The 20,479-nt window shown below is 45.0% G+C and overlaps 2 protein-coding genes across 5 annotated transcripts in view; both read right to left on the reverse strand.

Moving 5' to 3' along the window:
• LOC124152031 (phosphoinositide 3-kinase adapter protein 1-like) overlaps positions 1 to 19,915 on the reverse strand; it is a 39,699-nt gene extending 19,784 nt beyond the window's left edge. For 2 of the 4 annotated variants that reach the window (XM_046524754.2, XM_046524752.2), the window contains exons 1-6: positions 19,742 to 19,915; positions 5,368 to 5,441; positions 3,589 to 4,142; positions 3,125 to 3,254; positions 2,395 to 2,640; positions 47 to 249 (exon numbers count right to left, since the gene is read on the reverse strand). In XM_046524754.2, coding sequence (XP_046380710.1) covers positions 47 to 249; positions 2,395 to 2,640; positions 3,125 to 3,254; positions 3,589 to 4,119 — 1,110 coding nt within the window. In that variant the 5' untranslated portion in view covers positions 4,120 to 4,142; positions 5,368 to 5,441; positions 19,742 to 19,915. Of the gene's footprint in view, positions 1 to 46; positions 250 to 2,394; positions 2,641 to 3,124; positions 3,255 to 3,588; positions 4,143 to 5,367; positions 5,442 to 6,254; positions 6,375 to 19,741 lie in introns of those variants that run through there. The other 2 variants (XM_046524755.2, XM_046524753.2) reach the window with 2 other exon arrangements.
• Positions 14,939 to 20,048, reverse strand: LOC124152050 (proteoglycan 4-like). Its single transcript, XM_048392880.1, has 3 exons — positions 20,027 to 20,048; positions 17,645 to 18,254; positions 14,939 to 16,838 (listed from the first exon to the last, which is right to left on the reverse strand). Exons 1-3 carry the CDS (start codon positions 20,046 to 20,048, stop codon positions 14,939 to 14,941), a joined length of 2,532 nt encoding a protein of 843 aa, XP_048248837.1.
• Positions 20,049 to 20,479: the final 431 nt, after the last annotated feature.

Genomic DNA, 20,479 nt, shown 5'->3' on the forward strand with positions numbered 1-20,479 from the left:
GTCAATCAATGGATTATTTGGTCCAGACTCGACCAATTTTGCTTACCATGAAATCTCGTATATACTGAGCCAATTCCGGGTAGTTGTAGACATCTGCTAGGTCGGCTGGGTCTCGCCCATCACAGTTCTCCACCTGGAAGGCTATCAGTGACCCCGGAACATCGAGCAAGCAAGAACAAAACTCATTCAGACCGTTTGCAGCTGCGAAGTGAAGCATGGTGGGGTACTGGCTCTTGCTTTTAGTGATTCCTGAAAGACGAGAATAATAAATTTTACTTCAACTTTGCAAAGAATAAGTTTCAGGGTAAGACTATTTTCTTATGCCAACCTTTTTACCAAAAAGAAGTCATTAACATATTTAGTATTAAGTATGAAATATATTTCATTAGAGAAGTTAATTAATCAAAATATGTTCAAATGAGCAACATAAGATAAGACCTGGTTTAAAACGTGTCAGAGAAAATAAGACATTTAATTTCTTACTGCTTTCTTATTGATAAATTATGTCATTGTTTATTTTGTTTTAGCCGCGAAATCTTGCTGATGAGGCGTAAATCAATTTATTCATTCATTATTTTGTTTTGTTTGTGAATTAATCCTTACATTTTAAGTCATTGTACTATTTTGAGGAAAACCCTGACTGGTTATGTGAATAGGTTTTAGCAAAAAAGAGGAAGGAAAAACGTCACCCGTCCCGTGTACTTTTTGAGGAAACACGAGGAAACATGAGACATTAACTTTGAATAGGATGCTCTTCAGTTTTAACATTGAAGGGAAATTAGTTTAGACTAATATTGTCCTGATGTTTTAATATAAATTCTCTAAAAACTCTGTAGTTTAATAACGTCACAGATAAAAAAATATCTAAAGTAAATATCGCACGAAAGCACATCCTGCATACTCACTGAGGGTTGCATAAATCAGACAATGATGCTCGAAAAAGTTGAGGCAAATTTCCAGTACGACTGATATCGTCAAACTGTTTGAGAATAGGAAATCGACTTTCAATAACGCCATTTCTGGGATTACACAAAACATCTTCCGTCCCCATCCGAAGTTTCGTTTTGCGTCACACGGATGTACATGAATATTCATACACTCGTGGTTCACACATTTCCATAAGGACATTGCAATGTTCCGCACACTATGATATATACGCCGATGTCGTAGCTAGTGGAAAACCGTGGTTTACAAAGCCATATGTGAGATTGCATGCAAGGTTCGATTCACGTCATGGGCTGGTAGTTTCATATGAAAAAAATATTGTAACTTTTAATCAATCAAAACTCAACATTATATTCATATTAAAAGACAAGTTTATCAAATTCATCTGTAAAACCTTGGTCTCACAATTCAATTATAGCTTGGGCATTTCCGTCCGTATGCCCGGGGTTTCCTGGTGAATGAATACATTCGCAGTTAGAGTTACATGTTAGAGTTATATCATAGAAGGTTTATAAGCTGGTCTCAGACGTTTACCACTGACGAACATAGAAACATAATCGGAGGGAAGCGTGAGATGAGGTGACGTGAGGTTTAACGTCGCGTCCAAGATTATTGCACTTATATTGCGACGTGCATGCACGTGTGTGTGTGTGTGTGTGTGTGTGTGTGTGTGTGTGTGTGTGTGTGCATGACGATTTTATAGTGCTAAACCACTGAGACATCATGCCGCAGTACCCACTGAATACCCACTCAGACACAGTATACTGACCCCGAGCCGACCAGTCCTTGTTTTATCCCCGTAATGCCGTGTGGCAGGCAGGATAACAAGTACCCTCTTTCAACGTGTTTTGGTATGACGCGGCCGAGGATCGAACCCCGGACTTTCCGCTCTCCGGGCAGACCCTCTACCACTAGACCACGCAGGTGGTCTCGGGGCGAAGCGCGATTCGAACACACATTAGGTGTTTTGCGTGCTCAAGGACCCCACTCTGCACAGCGAATTGCCCAGAGAGTGTAAAGGAAGGGTTCAGAGACACTAACTGTCACGTACACATTTCTTTTTCATTGACAAATTGGTAGTTAAATTAGATGTGTGGGCATACATGTCGGTCAAATCACACTCCAACATGAAAATAGTGATCTTAAAAGTCAAAAGTCATTTTATTACATGATGCATACATACTGCGTTCAGGATTGTACGGTGATACGTTAAGTGCTCATTGTGGTATTAAGAGAATAACATTCTTTAATAATATGGCTGTCGTTGTTGAAAATCGGATCGGACGTGAGCACTTGTTAAAGATAAGTCCTACATAAATCTTGGGGTTTCAGTGATATCAAACATGGCACGGTGGACGGATGCCAGTTCATATAAGCTGCTTATTCTCTTGAAGTCACAGCACAATTTAGATATACGATTAAGCTATAAGTTTCAATTAGGCAAATTACCCGAAGAAAGGGTGGTCTTGAGCTTCTCAAACAGGAACTCAAGACTATCATCCTCTGGAATGCTAGTTTCGAGGGCATCCACCAACTTCCTGTCCAGAGCAGCTTTGTTTTCACATTGCAGTGCCTGTGACAGATACTCCACTGAATGGAACGCGGTCTCTTGTGGTGCCGTGTAGTAAAATGGTGTCTTGTAAATCTCTTTGGCATCCTGGAATATATGAATGACATAGTTCCCGGGTGCAAGATCTGTGGAGAAGAAAATACATTCATTGAAGGTTTACCGTTAAAGTAGTATTCACGTATATTTCAGTGATCGGCGTATTTATGTTCAATATTATTTCGACTTTTGAAACTTGTGTTGTATTTTGTTCCATGAGAGAACCGAATAATGAGGGACGAATGATAACAATATGTGATCTGGTTGATGTGTCAGCCTGTCACATAGCTTTATCGTTGTCATGCTATTAAACACTGATTTGCACGATAAAGCGAGAATATAACTCGGTGTGGCGTAAAAGAGTATTAGTTTATACCGTCAGTACCTAACGTAATGATGGCGTTTTGCATTACATATACAGAATCACAACAAAGCCCACTTTTATCTGGAGAGACGACGCCCGGGTTATCGACATCATAACAATGTCAAGCAGGTTCACAGAGAACAACGGAAGTTTATATCCAAAACTTCCGCAAAATATAACATTGTTGCTGACATTACAAGGAAACGTACCTGGTGCTTTCAACTTGACTGTATAAGGGTTAAGTTTCTTGGTGTCGTATTTGGTTGTAGGATCATTGAAGCTGACTTGAATTGTCCCCTTTTTCTCTTCTCTGAGAGCTATTACAATGTCATCCTGAGGCTGAAAGGGAGGTGAGAATAGTCAACTCAGAAATGTCGGGTATAACAAACTGTACCATCACTATTGACGTGGCGGCCTTATTGACAATCAATAGAGCAACTCTTAGAGGAGGTCCAATGAGAACAAGCATGACAAGGTTCATCTTCATTGGTCCAGTGGTTTCCGAAGAGAACATTTTTACACAGGGACAGTCAGGTCCTGACTCAGTCTGACGAGCTTACTCGCATTTAAAATATATCAAACAATAAAGTAACATAGAATATCATTATTCAACAGACATTACATATAATAAAATAACAATGGTAACGATCTATGTAGAAAATCATAAACATACTCCATGAACGCGAGTGGGGATCACTTTAAGCTTCACATCAAAACTGGACTTAGATTCTTTCCTTCTCTCTGGCCTGGAAGGGGGAGGTGGGGGCGGAGCGTCACTCTGGTCCACAATGTCCATCATGTCAGCCACCATGTTTCTGTTGTCATTGTAATCGGTGCCTATCACATAATGCTTCCACGAAGACGATGCTCTATAATTCTCAGCGACAGCATCATCAAACTGCCCACTGTCCACATAGCACAAGACCGCTACGACTGTGGTTTTGCCATGCAACTGCTTGAAGGGCTCACTGAACCAGGTCTTGTCTGCCATGAACTGCAGCATATCTGGAGATGCCAGAATGATGACGAGATAGGATTCCTTCACAGCCATAGCCACCTCTGGGGGGTTTTCATACTCCATTGAGTCTAAGTCCATTGATTTGATTCTGAGAGTTTTGTTCATTGCAAACAGTCTCATGAGGTACGAACTCCACTCTGCTGCATCCTGGACGTGGAATACCACAATGTCGTTCGACTTGGACATCCTGGATGCCAAGTCTCCACGTTCTGCAAAAACAAGCGGCTATGGTATAACATTACATTAGCAACATTGCACCTTTTACGTCTACTAGACACCATGACAGTACAACTGCATACCATGGCTGGGCCGATACGTGAGTATGTGATCGACACATAACGGGTGATAACGAACTTGTTGAAACTGTGTTAAGACTACCAAAATGACAAGGTGAGTAGGATACGTTTCAACTCTAAGGATTTTCACAAAAATAGCCAATTATGTACAACTTTATCTTTTAAATATAAATGTCCAATTTACAATAATCAGTGAGTCACGATCCACACTAGAAGTAGCTTATGACACCCCAGGTTCAAAGTCAAAGAATGTACATTTGTACTAGGGGCTTCTGTTCCATCTACACTGCAACATTCATATATTTCTTGTATGTTAAAAGCAGAGCGAAGTAACTCTTGGAGGTTTGATAACGCCATGGCGTCTTACACGTGTGAGCATAAAAATGGGACCTTGGATAAAAATGCAATTAGGTGTTGACAGCATTAAAATATACGTAGAATTAAACTATTTACAAAGCTACGTTTTCTGGGAGTACAAAATAACATTAATCTCCAATTCAATTTTACAAAAAAGGATTCCCTGCGGGGAGGAGCATGAGTGGTCCATTCGTCTTCACGCTTAAATATCGCCGTCCTTAGTTGTGCCAGAAACCTATGATTGTGGCATCACTTCAAACTTTCCTCCCACATCAATCTGACACGCTGTGCTATAACTGGAACACTGTTCACAGCGGTGTTAACTAATTCACTCAGTCACATTAAACATGTCATCACTTGTCATACATAGGTATTGAACAGGAGAGGGCAGTAGAAATGACACCGTTACTTGATTGTTTCTTCTTGTTCCTGACAGTGACGATAATGTATCATAGGATGAACATATTCACCACAAGTTTGTTTGTTTGTTTGTTGTTCAACGCCACACTCAGCAATATTCCAGCTATATGACGGCGGTCTGTAAATAATCGAGTCTGGACCAGACAATCTAGTTATTGACATCCCGAGCATCGATCCACGCAATTGGGAAACGCTGACGTGTATCAACCACCCGTCAGTCGCCTCTTACGACAAGCATAGACGCCTTCTACGACAAGCATGGGTTGCTGAAGACCTATTGTACCCCGGATCTTCTCGGGTCTCTCATGTACTAATCCAGAGAAAAGATGACACAGAAAGTTATGTGAATGCGTATACTTGCCTTTTAGTACTAATCACAACAACGTGTTACTGGACATCTACCATCTGTCCTCCGTCATCAGAAGCCGCCATCATCTGAAATATACATGTTAGTGAAGAAACAGAATTCACAACATCTACATTAAGATACACGTCACATCTTTTCCTTCCGGTTTTTCCTTTCGACGAATGACGTACACTTGTGTCTATATTTGAACTTGACGGAGAGCCATGCATTAATCATACAGTTTTACTTCCCCCTGTTGTGAAATGTCATCAAATGTCTCCGGATATTGGTGTTAGTATTTTATTACATAGCGGTGACACTATGTGTTACAGTGTGGGCCTACTTGAAATGTAACGTTGTGCGTATTTTAAACGGAACATTAATATGTCTAAGGGACCGACGATTCGTTTGTATGAGATTGGATGCTGACAAAACACCAAACCTTTTGTTTTTTATTTGAAACATTTTTTGTTAAAATCACTATGCAAAATGCATTTTTGTGGCATTAATTTTTTTGCGGTCTGAATCATAATTGTCTTTTCGTACATCACAACTACGTATATTTATATGAAACACATCATATCTCAGTACAACTACTTATATGAAACAGATACTTCCAGTTATGATGCCCCAATACCACCATTCTATGAAACAGCTCCCACCAACTATGTCCTGTCTCAGTAAAACAACTTACATGAAACAGCTCCCACCAGCTATGTCCTGTCTCAGTATAACTACTTATATGAAACAGCTCCCACCAGCTATGTCCTGTCTCAGTATAACTACTTATATGAAACAGCTCCCACCAGCTATGTCCTGTCTCAGTATAACTACTTATATGAAACATATCCTACCAACTATGCCCTGTCTCAGTACAACCACATATATGAAACAGGCCCTACCTTCTCTGCCTACATGTACACGAGACGCGCAGTGACGCCACCCCTCGCCCACAAATGTCTGACCCAGGCACACCGAGTTAGAGCTGTAAGCACTAAAATTACATGTCAGCCAGGAATGACATGGATTCATGATACAATAAATCTTCCTGATTATCCAGGAAGTGCAAAGGTGAAGGTTAATTCACTCCATGGGCGCTTTTCATATCTGCAGATAATCGAGAAGGGGTTAGCTTAGGTTGGTTACCTTTGTTTGTTATGTAGGTTTATAGGAATTGACAAATGTATTAACAGTGCATGTCGCATAACATCACGTACATTAAGTGGGAACGAAGACTCACCAAGGGAGAGATAACGCTTTATTATTCGTTCGATTGTAAGTAAGCGTAAACCCTAATATGTCAATCTATTAAATATCGAGTAAATGAAATGACAGTGGCGTGTACCAAGTTGACAATGTCAAGTGACGTCATCCGGTATAGACGTTGACACTATTTTCCTAATGACAGAAGGCCTACACTACATAAACAGAGAGATTTGTCAACATCAAACTTCGCATGTGGCTTTAGGAAGTGACCATGTCCTTCAATAAAAATACATGCACAGAAGATGTGACCGCCTTCGTGGTGTAGTGGACAGAGTCTGGCCGGAGAGCGCGATGTAGGTGGTCGATTCCCTTGCAGCGTCATACCAAAAGACGTTAAATGATGGTCCTTGCTGTTACCCTACCAATGTCAGCTGTGACGAACACATCCAGATGACATAGTCTAAAGCGATACAGTCTATTACTACTTCTGTTTTATATAGACGCTGCAGAAGGAGTGGACCGTGTGATTACATCCACAGACACTGTAAATTTAAAATTATAGCTTTATTGACATAACATGAAAAAACACCCGCGTGAGAGCCAGAAGTCTATATCTGTTTTTCCTTGATGACCTATAGTCAACAGACCTACTTTCAAATGGAGGTCGTGCATCACTGTATCGGTTGGCAGTCAACTTCCTGGTTGCCTCGGTGTTCACGTGCAGATACACTGACGTCTCGCATTGTAAACAGATTAACAATCACTGTGTATCTATTACTTGTATAATATATCTACCTGGCTATACATTTGGGTATATATCTGTCAGTCTATCTATTTGTCAATCTATCTGTCTGTCTGTCTATCTTTCTATTGATCTATCTGTCGATTCTGCCTATTCCATATCGATCTGAAACTTTATGAATAAGAGGGGACAAATCTCATCATCTCTCTATACCTGTATATTTCACTGTGGTTTACTACTGTTAGTACTTCTAGCACAACTTACAATCTACTCGACTCCATCTCCAACTATTTACTCTACTTTACTCTACTCTAACCATCTAATCTACTCTGTCAATCTCCAACTATCTACTCTACTCAACTCCACTCTAGCCATCTAATCTACTCTGTCAATCTCCAACTATCTACTCTACTTTACTCCACTCTAGCCATCTAATCTACTCTGTCAATCTCCAACTATCTACTCTACTTTACTCTACTCTAGCCATCTAATCTACTCTGTCAATCTCCAACTTTCTACTCTACTTTACTCCACTCTAGTCATCTAATCTACTCTGTCAATCTCTAACTATCTACTCTACTTTACTCCGCTCTAGCCATCTAATCTACTCTGTCAATCTCCAACTTTCTACTCTACTTTACTCCACTCTAACCATCTAATCTACTCTGTCAATCTCCAACTATCTACTCTACTTTACTCCACTCTAACCATCTAATCTACTCTATCAATCTTCTTCTATCTACTCTACTTTACTCTACTCTAACCATCTAATCTACTCTGTCAATCTCCAACTTTCTACTCTACTTTACTCTACTCTAGCCATCTAATCTACTCTGTCAATCTCCAACTATCTACTCTACTTTACTCCACTCTAGCCATCTAATCTACTCTGTCAATCTCCAACTATCTACTCTACTTTACTATACTCTAACCATCTAATCTACTCTGTCAATCTCCAACTATCTACTCTACTTATCCACTCTAACCATCTAATCTACTCTGTCAATCTCCAACTATCTACTCTACTTTACTCTACTCTAACCATCTAATCTACTCTGTCAATCTTCATCTATCTCGTTTACACTGTCGGTCTCTTGCTATCAATCTGCACTCTAAATGTCTACTCACCTCCGTCAATCTCAAACCATCTACTCTACTCCTTCAATCTCCAACCATCTACTCTACTCCGTACTCTACTCCGTAGATCTCAAAACATCTACTCTACTCCGTAAATCTCCAACTATCTACTCTACTCCGTAAATCTCCAACCATATACTCTACTCCGTAAATCTTCAACCATCTACTCTACTCCGTAAATCTTCAACTGTCTACTCTACTCCGTAGATCTCAAACCATCTACTCTACTCCGTAAATCTCCAACTATCTACTCTACTCCTTCAATCTCCAACCATATACTCTACTCCGAAAATCTTCAACCATCTACTCTACTCCGTAAATCTTCAACTATCTACTCTACTCCGTAAATCTTCAACTATCTACTCTACTCCGTCAATCTTAAACCATCTACTCTCCTGTGCTAATCTTCAAATACCAACCAGCACCTATATAAGACAAACTCTATCAAGCCTATAAATCAGGCATGTGCACGATATCTCTAAATCTAAATTATCAAAATTTAAAGTCCATGCCATATATTTAAATGAGTAATTGATCATCAACAGATGATGTTGTTCACGTACATGTACGCACGAAGTACGATAACGTCAACAGTCATACAAAACCAATAAACCCCCTTCACATGTAAACTCTCGCGTATGTGATACCCAAACACCACTCACACCAAGCCCCCTACCACAGCACGCTAGCTCTATACTTCTTCCTGGTTAGCAAGGTAATCAATGTACTCTGATGCTAAACACAATGTGTATTCAGACACGCATATACAGATATATTTACCAAGGGAAAGGTGATATCAGTGAAAAATGTTCGTCAGCATGCACTTCCTGTATACAAAACCTATTGTTACTTTCCCCTTTCTAGCGCTCGGCATTAAGGGATGTAAAAAGGACTGGTCGGCTCGGAGTCAGTATACTGTGTCTGTGTGGGGTATTCATGTTAAACTGCAGCATGGTATCTCAGTGTGTTAGCACTTTAAAGATGCCATGATACACTCACGCACGCACGCACGCACGCACGCACGCACGCATGCATGCACGCACGCACACACGTGGCTGCAAGTCGCCATATAAGTGCAATAATCTTGAAAGCGACGTTACACCTTACCTCACTTCAACACACCTCAACTCACCTACTGGTGCTATTGACGGCTTATGACCCCCAAACATGTACCTCTAATAGGTGACCCCCGGGACAGAATCCCCAGCAACCTATGCTAGTCATAAGAGGAGACCGAATGGATCAGATGGTCAGGGTCGGTGGTTTGGATGATAGTGTGTCAGCGTACCCCGACAGCGAAGATCTATGCTCATTATATCTATCATTAGACTGTTCAGAGTCGATTATTCACAGTCCACCGGTAGCTGGTATATTGCTAGGGACGGCGTCAAACAACAAACAAACAAACAAAGCAAAATAGCTGCACTGTTGGTGTCCTCCAATTAGTTAGACGTCCCAATAGTTAGACAGCTTATAACAACACTTTAAACGGTTGAGTGCACCCAATCCTTATGCTTGTTACCTCAGCCAAATGGAATAGTCCAGATAAGATCTGACAAACGAAGCAAAGCAGCTTTAAATAGATACTTTAATATTATACTTAACATTTAATGGCACTTTACATTTGATAAATTTTATACAGTTTGTAACAACACTTTGTGACAGTTTTTGGTAATGTACACTTTACATTATGTAACTTTTACAGTTCATTTATCCCAGAGGAAGCAAGTGTCCACAAGCATCTAAATACTCAATAGACTTGTCACCCTGCTGCAGCTGATCTTTGAGGCATACCAGGCGGTTCTCTGTCTCTCTGTCTCTAAATGTTACCATCACAACAGCAGTGCACTTAACAAGCATGACACATCAGATTCATTGCGTAATATACCCCTGCATGAAGCTTGCATTGGTCGACTGAAACTTCCTGAGCTTTTCATAAAGACCTCATTCCATCCCACGCCATCCATTGTTAATGACAGATTCAGCACAGAAAAAACAAACATAACACTCTTGGTTTAAACCCTAATTATGTTTTTAATAAATTATGTTACATGGACGGAGCATGTTATGTATCTGCACTTGATCTTTGGAAAATGTCATAGGCGTGTGAAGACTTGATTGAACGAGCAGCTCCCGAACCTTTACACACCAGTATGTGCAGCTGTTTTTGTTTCGTGTGAAAATGACCTTTTGTGCTTTAGCCATATGCATCACCCACACATTTGAATGGCATCAACGGATATATTGGATGAAATTTAATTTTACTTTTCTACAGTTTCGTGCATTGCTGTTATGACTATATCTTAATCAGATTTTACGATCTCAGATCTCGAACTTACGATTTCATGCATGATCGAAGTAATTAATATTACCTGGTATATACCTGACTTAATATTACCCGGTTAGCACATTGCATATCCAACATCTTGACTACCCCCTATCCCCTTTACAAAACGGCTGTTGTTGGTTACGCCGCTGTAGGCATGTACGTGTACGTGTACGGTTTGAATAGCTCGACGTCACAGTTCTTTCAAACCTGCCAGGAGTCTTAGAATTGTTACATGACCTACGAGACCTCGCACGCAGGGACTGAAATCAACAGAAAGCCTATACATGTACTTTGTACTTGGCGCTGTTTGTCAGGCAAGCGTATTGAGAAGACGGTGTGCCTGCTCGTTGAGAGGGCACGGTTTGTGTTCGTTCGCATGAACACTCTTTTTTTCGGATCATTTGTCGACATAAAAACTCATACAATTCAAATATTCCAAAGGCATAACCCAGTTTTTAAATCCGTTCCGTTACGGTGTCGTGTTTTATGAGGACCAGCATTTTGTTTCACAGTGTCGGCAATTCTGGTCCGGCAAATACGGATTGTGAGTTTTAAAAAGCCGGGAAACGTATATATTCTAGAAGCCAACGAGTGAGTGAGTGAGTTTGGTTTTACGCCGCTTTTAGCAATATTCCAGCAATATCACGGCGGGGGACACCAGAAATGGGCTTCACACATTGTACTCATGTCGAGATTCGAACCCGGGTCTTCAGATCAGCCCCGACGAGCGAACGCTTTAACCACTAGGCTACCCGACCGCCCCAGAAGTCAATGAAGGTTATGAAACAAAATTTGCCAACCCGATTCTGCTTAATCCAAATGTTAGAAACATAAAATGTCTTTCCCATGACCTTAATAGACCATCATATATTTCCTTATTGTTTGGAGTAGATCTCATTCTGAATATATACGATATGGATGTCAAAACCAAAACCAAAACAGTCAAATGGTATTTCCAATTTATGTAACTTTAATTCTTGCCCTTTCGATTGTTAGAAGAAACCCAAATGTAATTGCTTTCGAACCGGAATTCATCAGTGGTATTGTTAAGACATATAAAATGAGTGAGTGAATGTTGTCAAACGCCGCATTAAGACATTTTCCATTTGTATAACGGAGGCATGTAAGTGGTCATGTCTGGCCCAGACAAACCAGTGGTTGATATTATGAGTAATGTCTCACGCCGTCGGGATTGATAACGCGCAATAAACCAGGTCGCAGGGCCTGACCACCATTCCATTTACATTGAGATGCCAGAACTGAGTGAGTGAGTGAGTGAGTGAGTGAGTATGGTTTTACGCCGCTTTTAGCAATATTCCAGCAATATCACGGCGGGGGACACCGGAAATGGGCTTCACACATTGTACCCATGTCGGGAATCGAACCCGGGTCTTCGGCGTGACGAGCAAACGCTTTAACCACTAGGCTACCCGACCGCCCCATATATGCCAGTAAACTTATAGCCAGAACTGAGAAGGTTCCGTGGAGGTTATGAGGTCAATGTTCTATCTTGGTAAAATACTCTTTGCTATTTGAGAGTGTTGACAATAACGTAATATAAATGTACTGAAAATAGAGAACATGCTCTATGTATTTACACAATTTGAGGATGTAATAATATGCTATGAAAATGAAGTAATATATATTTGTTATAATTATATAATAATTTGCGTTTAGTATCCTACCTTGTCTGGGTTGGTTTATTGCTTTGGAAACGTATCAGCCGATGGACTAATGATTATAAGCTGTTTGTCAAATGGGGAGATTAAAATTAACAGCTGTGTCGATGTACATTATGCACTGAAGCAGACAAACACGCTTTAAATTCTTTTTATAACTTTAATTAACTTCCCTGTTGGAGACATCACGATGTATTAAAGGATATGTCTCTAGCTGCTAAAAGAGATTACTGCAAAACCGCGATAGTCCGGACCACGTTAATCCGAAAACCCCACCTTCCAGCATATTACTGCTGGGAACGCTCACATGTACAGTACTTTGTAACCATAGCTCGTTTATCCGAAACCTTGTTGATACGAACGATGGTAGGGGGATTAACGGGGTTTCATTTTGGAGATATGTTCAACTATTACACGCTGTGGCATATGGGGTGGCCAGCAGTGTTGGCCGTGGCGTGTGGGATGTGAAGGCAGTGTTGTATGGGTTGTGTGGGATGTGAAGGCAGTGTTGGATGGGGCGTGCGGGGTGTGTGGCCAGTGTTGTATGGGTTGTGCGGGGTGTGTGGGAAGTGATGGATGGGGCGTGCGGGAGGTGTAGGCAGAGTTGTATGGGTTGTGTAGGATGTGTAGGCAGTGTTGGATTGGGCGTGCGGGGTGTGTGGGAAGTGATGGATGGGGCGTGCGGGATGGGTGGGCAGTGTTGTATGGGTTGTGTGGGATGTGAAGGCGTGGGCAGAGTTGTATGGGTTGTGTGGGATGTGTGGGCAGTGTTTGATGGGGCGTGCGGGATGTGTAGACAGTGTTTGATGGGGCGTGCAGGATGTGCTAGCAGTGTTGGATGGGGCGTGCAGGATGTGTGGGCAGTGTTGGATGGGGCGTGCGGGATGTGTAGACAGTGTTTGATGGGGCGTGCAGGATGTGTGGGCAGTGTTGGATGGGGCGTGCGGGATGTGTGGGCAGTGTTGGATGGGGCGTGCGGGATGGGTGGGCAGTGTTGTATGGGTTGTGTGGGATGTGTAGGCAGTATTTGATGGGGCGTGCGGGATGTGTAGGCAGTGTTGGATGGGGCGTGCAGGATGTGTGGGCAGTGTTGGATGGGGCGTGTTGGATGTGTGACCAGTGTTGGATGGGGCGTGCAGGATGTGTGGGCAGTGTTGGATGGGGCGTGCAGGATGTGCTAGCAGTGTTGGATGGGGCGTGCAGGATGTGTGGGCAGTGTTGGATGGGGCGTGCGGGATGTGTGGGCAGTGTTGGATGGGGCGTGCGGGATGGGTGGGCAGTGTTGTATGGGTTGTGTGGGATGTGTAGGCAGTGTTTGATGGGGCGTGCAGGATGTGTGACCAGTGTTGGATGGGGCGTGCGGGATGTGTGACCAGTGTTGGATGGGGCGTGCGGGATGTGTGACCAGTGTTGGATGGGGCGTGCGGGATGTGTGACCAGTGTTGGATGGGGCGTGCAGGATGTGTGGGCAGTGTTGGAAGGGGCGTGCGGGATGTGTGGGCAGTGTTGGATGGGGCGTGCGGGATGTGTGACCAGTGTTGGATGGGTTGTGCGGGATGTGTGGGCAGTGTTGGATGGGGCGTGTTGGATGTGTAGGCAGTGTTGGATGGGGCGTGCGGGATGTGTGGCCAGTGTTGGGTGGGGCGTGCAGGATGTGTAGGCAGTGTTGGATGGGGCGTGCAGGATGTGTGGGCAGTGTTGGATGGGGCGTGCGGGATGAGTGACCAGTGTTGGATGGGGCGTGTGGGAGGTATGGGCAGTGTTTGATGGGGCGTGCAGGATGTGTGGGCAGTGTTGGATGGGGCGTGCGGGATGTGTGGGCAGTGTTGGATGGGGCGTGTGGGAGGTATGGGCAGTGTTTGATGGGGCGTGCAGGATGTGTGGGCAGTGTTGGAAGGGGCGTGCGGGATGTGTGGGCAGTGTTGGATGGGGCGTGCGGGATGTGTGACCAGTGTTGGATGGGTTGTGCGGGATGTGTGGGCAGTGTTGGATGGGGCGTGTTGGATGTGTAGGCAGTGTTGGATGGGGCGTGCGGGATGAGTGACCAGTGTTGGATGGGGCGTGATGGGTGTGTGGGCAGTTTTGGATGGGGCGTGTGGGATGTGTAGGCAGTGTTGGATGGGGCGTGATGGATGTGTGGGCAGTGTTGGATGGGGCGTGTGGGATGTGTGGGCAGTGTTGGATGGGGCGTTTGGGATGTGTTAGCAGTGTTGGATGGGGCGTTTGGGATGTGTGACCAGTGTTGTATGGTGCGTGCGGGATGTTTGGGCAGTGTTGGATGTGCTAACAGTGTTGGATGGGGCGTGCGGGATGTGTGGGCAGTGTTGGATGGGGCGTGTGGGATGTGTTAGCAGTGTTGGATGGGGCGTTTGGGATGTGTGACCAGTGTTGTATGGTGCGTGCGGGATGTTTGGGCAGTGTTGGATGTGCTAACAGTGTTGGATGGGGCGTGCGGGATGTGTGGGCAGTGTTGGATGGGGCGTGTGGGATGTGTTAGCAGTGTTGGATGGGGCGTTTGGGATGTGTGACCAGTGTTGTATGGTGCGTGCGGGATGTTTGGGCAGTGTTGGATGTGCTAACAGTGTTGGATGGGGCGTGCGGGATGGGTGGGAAGTGTTGGATGGGGCGTGCGGGATGTGTGGGCAGTGTTGGATGGGGCGTGTTGGATGTGTGGGCAGTGTTGGATGGGGCGTGTTGGATGTGTGGGCAGTGTTGGATGGGGCGTGTGGGATGTGTTAGCAGTGTTGGACGGGGCGTGTTGGATGTGTTAGCAATGTTGGATGGGGCGTGCAGGATGTGTAGGCAGTGTTGGATGGGGCGTGTTGGATGTGTGACCAGTGTTGTATGGTGCGTGCGGGATGTGTGGGCAGTGTTGGATGTGCTAGCAGTGTTGGATGGGGCGTGCAGTATGTGTAGGCAGTGTTGGATGGGGCGTGCGGGATGTGTGGGCAGTGTTGGAATGGGGCGTGTTGGATGTGTGGGCAGTGTTGGAAGGGGCGTGCGGGATGTGTGGGCGGTGTTGGATGGGGCGTGTTGGATGTGTGGCCAGTGTTGTATGGGGCGTGCGGGATGTGTGGGCAGTGTTGGATGGGGCGTGTGGGATGTGTAGGCAGTGTTGGAAGGGGCGTGCAGGATGTGTGGCCAGTGTTGGATGGGGCGTGTGGGATGTGTAGGCAGTGTTGGATGGGGCGTGCGGGATGTGTGGCCAGTGTTGGATGGGTCGTGCAGGATGTGTAGGCAGTGTTGGATGGGGCGTGTAGGATGTGTAGGCAGTGTTGGATGGGGCGTGCAGGATGTGTGGCCAGTGTTGGATGGGTTGTGCGGGATGTGTAGGCAGTGTTGGATGGGGCGTGTAGGATGTGTAGGCAGTGTTGGATGGGGCGTGCGGGATGTGTGGCCAGTGTTGGATGGGTTGTGCGGGATGTGTGGCCAGTGTTGGATGGGTTGTGCGGGATGTGTGGGCAGTGTTGGATGGGGCGTGTTGGATGTGTAGGCAGTGTTGGATGGGGCGTGCGGGATGAGTGACCAGTGTTGGATGGGGCGTGATGGGTGTGTGGGCAGTGTTGGATGGGGCGTGTAGGATGTGTAGGCAGTGTTGGATGGGGCGTGCGGGATGTGTGGCCAGTGTTGGATGGGGCGTGTGGGATGTGTAGGCAGTGTTGGATGGGGCGTGCGGGATGTGTGGCCAGTGTTGGATGGGGCGTGCAGGATGTGTAGGCAGTGTTGGATGGGTCGTGCAGGATGTGTAGGCAGTGTTTGATGGGGCGTGTTGGATGTGTAGGCAGTGTTGGACGGGGCGTGTGGGATGTGTAGGCAGTGTTGGATGGGGCGTGTGGGATGTGTAGGCAGTGTTGGATGGGGCGTGCGGGATGTGTAGGCAGTGTTGGATGGGGCGTGCAGGATGTGTGGCCAGTGTTGGATGGGTCGTGCAGGATGTGTAGGCAGTGTTGGATGGGGCGTGTAGGATGTGTAGGCAGTGTTGGATGGGGCGTGCAGGATGTGTAGGCAGTGCTGGATGGGTCGTGCAGGATGTGTAGGCAGTGTTTGATGGGGCGTGTTGGATGTGTAGGCAGTGTTGGACGGGGCGTGTGGGATGTGTAGGCAGTGTTGGATGGGGCGTGTGGGATGTGTAGGCAGTGTTGGATGGGGCGTGCGGGATGTGTGGCCAGTGTTGGATGGGTCGTGCAGGATGTGTAGGCAGTGTTGGATGGGGCGTGTAGGATGTGTAGGCAGTGTTGGATGGGGCGTGCAGGATGTGTAGGCAGTGCTGGATGGGTCGTGCAGGATGTGTAGGCAGTGTTTGATGGGGCGTGTTGGATGTGTAGGCAGTGTTGGACGGGGCGTGTTGGACGGGCGGGCATTGTCGGATGTCGGGACTGAGTCGCAAGTACGACTGAGACAGATGACGAACTACTTGAAACAACGAGTTTAAGTGCTTGACAACCCGTGACACATTATTCTTTCCCTTTCCCAAATAAAACTCTCATACTTATGTTTTAGAGGTACGTAAACTAGGAAGTAAGATGTCACAGAGGCAACTCACTATGTACATGACATGGGTGAAACTACACTTTTGAATGTCAAAGTGACATCACTTCACAGATTTGTGTGGAAGTGTTGCCTCTGTAGAAATAACATATATAGGAGGAGTAGAAGGTAGGAGGAGTAGGAGTAGGAGGAGTAGGGGTAGGAAGAATAGAAGGAGTAGGGGTAGGAGGATTGGGAGGAATAGGAGAGGTAGGGGTAGGAGGAGTAGGAGGAATAAGAGGAGTAAGAGTGTAGGGGAAGTAGGAGTAGGAGGAGTAGGAGGAATTGAAGGAGTAGGGGTATGAGGAGTAGGAGGAATAGGAGGAGTAAGAGTGTAGGGGAAAGAGGAGTTGGGGTAGGATGAGTAGGATGAGTAGGGGTATGAGGAGTAGGAGGAGTAGGGGTATGAGGAGTAGGATGAGTAAGAGTGTGGGAGAAGTAGGAGTAGGAGTAGGGGAGGAGAAGGAGTAGAAGTAAGAAGAGGAGGAATAAGAGGAGTAGGAGGGGTAGGAGAGTAGGGAGAGTAGGGGTGTAGGAGTAAGAGAGTAGAGGAGTAGGGGTGTAGGAGGAGTAGGGATGTAGGAGGAGTAGTGGTTTAGGAGGAGTAGGAGCAACAGGGGGTAGGAGGAGTAGGGGTGTGGGGGGAGAAGGGGTATAGGAGGCGTAGGAGACTAGGGGGAGTAGTGGTGTAGGAGGAGTAGGAGCAATAGGGTGTAGGAGGAGTAGGAGCAACAGGGGGTAGGAGGAGTAGGGGTGTAGGAGGAGTAGGGCCGTAGGAGGAGTAGGAGAGTAGGGGAGTAGGGTGTAGGAGGAGTAGGAGAGTAGGGGGAGAAGGGGTATAGGAGGAGTGGGAGACTAGGGGGAGTAGTGGTGTAGGAGGAGTAGGAGCAATAGGGTGTAGGAGGAGTAGGAGTGTAGGAGGAGTAGGGGTGTAGGAGGAGTAGGAGCAATAGGGTGTAGGATGAGTAGGGTGTAGGAGGAGTAGGGGTGTGGAGGGAGAAGGGGTATAGGAGGCGTAGGAGACTAGGGGGAGTAGTGGTGTAGGAGGAGTAGGAGCAATAGGGTGTAGGAGGAGTAGGGGTGTAGGAGGAGTAGGGGTGTAGGAGGAGTAGGGCCGTAGGAGGAGTAGGAGAGTAGGGGCAGTAGGGGTGTAGGAGGAGTAGGGGTGTAGGAGGAGTAGGGGTGTAGGAGGAATAGGGGTAGGAGGAAAAAGGAGGAGTAGGAGGAATGGGTAATGCTGTGTGTTCAGCGTGGAAGGGGTTGACAACAATGCACGACCAAGCTAGAGGAAAGGGTTAAATTAACAATCCCCTAAAATTCAGTAGGGGAATCCCCTAAAATGTAAATATGCCTGTCTTTATTACATAAATATTCCTAATTGATATAGCTAACAAACCCTTCTGATTTCCTTAAAATCAATATTGGACACAAGAGCAGAACAAGTCATCCCATAGGTATGCGAGAATTGCGATAAATAATGTGATGTGACATTTGAAAAGTAGAGCGAGAAATGTGACGACGTCGGCCATGAGAAACAGAGGGGATTTTCCCCTCGTTGCTCGTGTATCGGCATGTGAGCTACGAGGGCTGGCTGAAAAGTAGATCGAGTCACGTGTTGACATGCACAATGTAGGACAACGTGTATACTAGTACTCAATGAATACACCTGTGCCAGGTACATGTATTATGTCTGTGTGGAAATTATAGCAACACGTCAGACACGAAACAACTTCCTAGTCTTGAAACGCGATGACCATTGTATCAACATGCACGTTACCAAATGTAAAGCTTATATTGACTGACATACATCCTGGCAAAATTGCATCCTTCCTGCTGGTTTGATATGCCATAATCTGTTCCTGTGTCATTTGACATTGATATCAGTTTACCGCAGACACGAGACAGACACCGAGACCTGTATTCAACATGCATATTTATCTTTCGGAACTAGTCTCTGTTTGGAGTCATTAAACGATATTTGTGTTCGAGACAGACACCGAGACCTGTATTCAACATGCATATTTATCTTTCGGAACTAGTCTCTGTTTGGAGTCATTAAACGACATTTGTGTTCGAGACACATACCGGGTTAAGTGAACACCTCACGGTGTCAATTAATAAATGTGATGCGCCATCACATCTCTGTTTATCTCCCTAGTCCCCTGGATATCCCGAACGTCATAAATTGCACAAAACCTGCGTTAGGCCGTGATATTAGAACGAATCTTCGCAATCTATGTTTGCAGAATGTTTCATTCGATAAGTTATTATAAAAAATATACATGTTACCTGTTGGAGCATTATATGTGGACATGCACCCGCACACTGACTGTGTCGTACAGAGATGATCACCCACACAGACAAACATACAGAGGCACAGACATAGACACAGACAGACGCACACAGACAGGCAAAGTTAGAATGATCAGTCGACCGACCGACCGACCGACAGACAACAGACCGACCGACAGAAAGACAGACAAACAGACATGTACACATACATTCATACGTCAGCCATACATAAGTGTACACACACACACACACACACACACACACACACACACACACACACACACACACACACACACACACACACACACACACACACACACACACACACACACACACACACACACACACACACACACACACACTGTGTCAGATTAGGAAAGGAGTACTACAACTGACATATATATGTTTGATGCACTAATCATTTCATACCTATGAACCGTTCACCTGTAACCTTGATAAAGAATAGAAAACAATTACCTTTAACGATACCACATCGGAAATGACGAAGGGTTACAGATTTAGTTGTACGATGACACTGACCCTCACCCGCATGCACACGTACAATCCTGTTGACAACGTGAACACAACTCCTCTTCTCGCATGACATGTAACTCCCGTCTAGGACGGTACAGAGAGCAGGAAGTAAAATGCTCATTGTGACCTCGCGCCTGCGACAGATACGATCTCATTGGCTGATTGTTTGTGCTAGGAAGTACAGTATTTATAGCTATGCTTTGTGGACCTCTCTGTACATATGCGTACTGTTCACCTCGGGGCTGTCCATGTTATGGATGTATGTTGTTTAATGCGCGCATCATTATAGATAGATAAACTCGTGTTGCACCTGACTAGAGCCTGACCGTTACGGACATGTATACTATTTCAGTCACGATATTTGCTATTTGTTCTGTCGCACAAAGACACTGCATGTAAACAGATCTGTTAAATGTAAATATAGCCTTCACTGAGTTTAACACAATACAATAAACGGAACTGATATTTTATACGGGTGATCACATTGACGTTGTTTTAAATCGTTCCAACAATGGTCAAATAGCTAATTTCTTACCCTTGATTTACCCACCTGAGCTAGAAATAAAAGAGAACAGCGAAACAGCCTCGCCTGTTTCATATTTAGATCTATGCATTACTAATGAAAGCAAGAGTGTTTGACAAGAGACACGACTTCAACTTTTCAATAGTCAACTTTCCCTT

The sequence above is a fragment of the Haliotis rufescens genome, unplaced genomic scaffold (assembly GCF_023055435.1).
Source record: "Haliotis rufescens isolate VD_foot unplaced genomic scaffold, xgHalRufe1.0.p SCAF_11, whole genome shotgun sequence".
Classification (NCBI taxonomy): domain Eukaryota; kingdom Metazoa; phylum Mollusca; class Gastropoda; order Lepetellida; family Haliotidae; genus Haliotis; species Haliotis rufescens.